At 50.7% G+C, this 3,776-nt stretch overlaps 2 protein-coding genes across 6 annotated transcripts in view; both read left to right on the top strand.

Annotated features, from left to right (window-relative positions):
• LOC103473038 (probable thiopurine S-methyltransferase) overlaps positions 1–1,268 on the top strand; it is a 4,604-nt gene extending 3,336 nt beyond the window's left edge. For all 5 annotated transcript variants that reach the window (XM_008422966.2, XM_008422965.2, XM_008422967.2 and 2 more), the window contains 5 exons: positions 517–569; positions 637–711; positions 777–862; positions 929–973; positions 1,066–1,268. In XM_008422966.2, the coding sequence (XP_008421188.1) occupies positions 517–569; positions 637–711; positions 777–862; positions 929–973; positions 1,066–1,187 (381 nt within the window). In that variant the 3' untranslated portion in view covers positions 1,188–1,268. The remainder of the gene's footprint in view (positions 1–516; positions 570–636; positions 712–776; positions 863–928; positions 974–1,065) is intronic.
• A 1,941-nt stretch (positions 1,269–3,209) lies between these two features.
• The window catches only part of sdc2 (syndecan 2), a 16,623-nt gene continuing 16,056 nt past the window's right edge, over positions 3,210–3,776 (top strand). The window contains exon 1 of the mRNA XM_017307386.1: positions 3,210–3,520. Coding sequence (XP_017162875.1) covers positions 3,464–3,520 — 57 coding nt within the window. The 5' untranslated portion in view covers positions 3,210–3,463. The remainder of the gene's footprint in view (positions 3,521–3,776) is intronic.

Genomic DNA, 3,776 nt, shown 5'->3' with positions numbered 1-3,776 from the left:
CTTGCTGATTCTCCTTCCTGTTGATTCTCCTTCCTACTGGTTCTCCAGCTGGTTCTCCTGCTGGTCCTCCTTCTTGCTGATTCTCCTTCCTGTTGGTCCTCCTTCCAGCTGGTTCTCCTTCCAGCTGGTTCTCCTTCCAGCTGATTCTCCTTCCAGCTGGTCCTCCTTCCTACTGGTTCTCCAGTTGGTTCTCCTGCTGGTTCTCCTTCCTGTTGGTTCTCCTTCTAGCTGATTATCCTTCCTGTTGATCCTCCTGCTGGTCCTCCTTCCAGCTGGTTCTCCTGCTGGTTCTCCTTCCTACTGGTTTTCCTGCTGGTTCTCCTTCCTACTGATTCTCCTTCCTGTTGATTCTCCTTCCTACTGGTTCTCCTTCCTGCTGATTCTCCTTCCTGTTGGTTCTCCTTCCTGCTGATTCTCCTTCCAGCTGGTCCTCCTTCCGGTTCTCCAGCTGGTTCTGTTCTGGTGTGCCTGCCGTCAGTAACAGCAGATCTCCATCTGGTGTTTTTTTCTGTCCAGAACTCGGAGGGGACCGTGTCCCTGTACCAGTGCGACCTGTTCAGCTTCTCCAGGTGAGTTGTCCCGCTGGACGTCCAGGGAGACGTCGGCTGTCTCTGAGCGGTTCTGTTTGTGCTGCAGCGCCGTGGCGGGTCAGTTCGGGGCGATCTGGGACAGAGGCTCTCTGGTGGCCATCAACCCCCGGGACAGGGACCGGTGAGTCCAAATGTCCCCCGCGTCCCTCAGCGTCTCCCGGTCCTGACGTGTCCTCCGTCCTGCAGGTACGCGGCTCTGATCGTCTCCCTGATGGCTCCAGACTGCAGATACCTGCTGGACACGCTGCTCTACAATCCAGAGCTCTATAAAGGTGGGTTACCATGGAGACCGTAAGACGTGGCGTCATGCTGTGGCGCTCATCGTGTCTGTCCTGCAGGTCCTCCGTTCTTCGTCCCGGATGAACAGGTCCAGAGTTTGTTTGGTGAGTCTGAGCTCCATCCTGGACCAGGAAGTAGCCCGATCCCAGCAGCAGGTCCTGGGTATTTACTGGGACGGCTTGTCGCTGTGTTGCAGGCAGCAGATGTGACGTGAAGCTGCTGCAGTCCGTGGACGCAATGACAGACCGACAGAGGGCCTGGGGTCTGGACGCTCTGACGGAAAACGTCCACCTCCTCACCCTGAAGGCGGCCAACTGACGCCCGACCCGGTCCGACCCGGTCCACTGACCTGCTGCGGTTCTCCCGTCAGCCGCTAAATAAAGCTGCTTTTTAAACAGAGTTCTACGCATCTGTTCTGTCACTTCTTCAAATCTAACAGACCTGGTCTCCATCAACTCTTCTACGTTTGTGCTGCTATAATGTTAAAGAACTTAATAAATGTTTCCAGAGGTCATGAAAGGTCAACAAGTCCCCCCACCTGCTTCCAATCAGACTGAAGTACGACCAGGTTTTGTGCAGCAAAAATGTAGTTTGTGCTGCTTTTGCTTTGAACATAAAACCTGAAGGGTCAACCAGCCGAGCCCAACGTCAGCGTCAAACGGTTCTGCAGCAATCGTGTCATTTTAAAGAAATTAATAAAATGGTTTCCAGAGGTCAACCAGCTCAGATTTACAAAATCAAACGCATTTAGCGTTAATCAGGAAGTCATCTATGTTTGTGCTGCGTTTGTTCTGAAGATCTTAGAAGTTTTTTCTTAATATCTTTAAAATGGAAGCAGCACAAACAAACATTTGACACCAGTTTTGTTTCATTTTGAAGAAGCTTGGAGGAAAACCGTCTCTCGGGTCGGGTTGGACCGGTTCTGAAGGTGGAGCTGTTCGCTCTCTGAATAAAGACCAGAGAGAAGCTTGGACATGTGTGAGCATAAGCCCCGCCCCCAGGTCTGCGCTGCCTCACCTGCTGCAGCAGCAGAAGGAGCTTTGTGTCCTAATTGGCTGAGGAATCTGGGACAGCAGAGGAGCTAATCTACAGGAGGAAGAGGAGGAATGAGGAAGGGCAGGCTGGGGGAGGATCGGGATCTACTGGAGATCCAGAGTGAAACCTGAAGCTCACAGATCTCAGAGATCCCGCTGAGACAAAACAGGTGAGAACCGCTGAGAGCCGTTCAGACTGCAGTTCTGTTCCCCGACCAGCAGGGGGAAGCATTGCCTGACGGTGAGAGGAGGAGCTGTATGGAGATAAATTAGGCTCATAATGTCCGACAACAAAAACAAATAACTAATTTTAACCATTTTTTTTTAGCTATGTTACATTATTATACTATAGTGGGTCCAAAAAATATTTTTGACTAAGTTTCAAACATAAAAGACTTGAAACGTATGAATATGGAGCTAAACTGGTATCAAAAAGTCTGGGGAAAAAATTAAACTGAAACAAAATATTTTAATTTTAAAATAAAAAGTTCAAAACTACTCTTCAATTTCAGATTATTATTTTTTCTTTCAAGTTTCAAATTTGCTTTCAGTCATTTTATTAAATTACGTGACCTGGTGGAGCTACAATGGGGCCAAACAGCTTGAAAAAAACAATCAATGAGGCCGGAAAAAGTTTTTTTTTATTTGAAACTTCAAAGAAATGCTACGAAACTTAACAGAGATTCAAAACCATTCTTCAGTTTTATTTCACTGTTTCTTTGTTTATTGTGATCTTATGGAACTATATTGAGATCAAAAAGCTTGTAATTTGAAAAAATGTAAACAAAATATTTCACCGTTTTCTTCAGTTTAAAAAGTATGTGTGAGTTTTAAAGCTGTTTTTAATTATTCTTTTCTTTGTTACAGACTTTATGAGCCCATAGCTCCATAGCCCTACCTGCACATGACTCCTCTGGAGGAGGTTCACCTCCTGAAAGCTGCAGCAGGAGGAGAAGAAGCTCAGAGAATCCAGCGACTCTCTGCTGGAGTTTCAGCAGATTTATTGTTCTGGTTCTGGTTCCGACTCCAAGCTGTTGAGTCTGGGTCACACAGATGGTCTCAGGTCTCACCTGCTGTCCCCTCTGCGCATGCTCAGTGACGGTGAGCTCAATACCTGCTGGGTGTGGCAGAACAGTCCCCGCCCGGCCGGTGCGCCGCCCGATGCGCCGGTGACGGAATGATGCGCGGCCATGACGTCTCCAGCCGAATCTGATCCATAATCAATAATCACTGCTGATCACCAGCTGTTTGAATCTTCTCTTCTCGCGCTGGTCTCTCCGAGTCTCGCGGTGACTCGCTCTCAGAGGCGCGCACGCGCTCGGCGGCGCTCGCGCCCGGCTCCGTGCTCGTCCCAGGCGGCGCGCGCTCCCGCACAGCGATCGGATCGACGTGTCTCGGACAGAGTCGGGCTGCGGTCTCACGCGCTCCTTCACTTTGAATTCGGTCCGATTTCCGGAGCTGAGGAAGAGGAGGAGGAGGAAGGACCGGGAAGGATCCCAGTCCGGAGACGGGAGAACCGGGAGAACCGGGAGCAGCTGGATCACGACCGGAGCTGGAAGAATGAGGAGCGGCTGGATTCTCCTGAGCCTGGCGCTGAGCTGCCTCTGCGGGGCCGCGGTGAGTGGGGACAGGGGGCTTCCAGGGACCGGGGTCCGCGGAGGGTCCGCGGAGGGTCCGCGGGGGGTCCGGTGTGTTCAGGTGCAGCTGCGGGGCTCAGACACACCAGTTGTTATGATTTCAGTCTGGTTCTGTAGACTTAATGACCTGAGACGCTTTGCTTAGACACCTGAGTGTGTGTGTGTGTGTGTGTGTGTGTGTGTGTGTGTGTGTGTGTGTGTGTGTGTGTGTGTGTGTGTGTGTGTGTGTGTGTGTG

Source organism: Poecilia reticulata, linkage group LG11 (genome assembly GCF_000633615.1).
Source record: "Poecilia reticulata strain Guanapo linkage group LG11, Guppy_female_1.0+MT, whole genome shotgun sequence".
NCBI classification, from domain to species: Eukaryota; Metazoa; Chordata; class Actinopteri; order Cyprinodontiformes; family Poeciliidae; genus Poecilia; species Poecilia reticulata.
The sequence above is the reverse complement of the archived record's forward strand: the minus strand, read 5'-3'. Positions and strand labels throughout refer to the sequence as shown.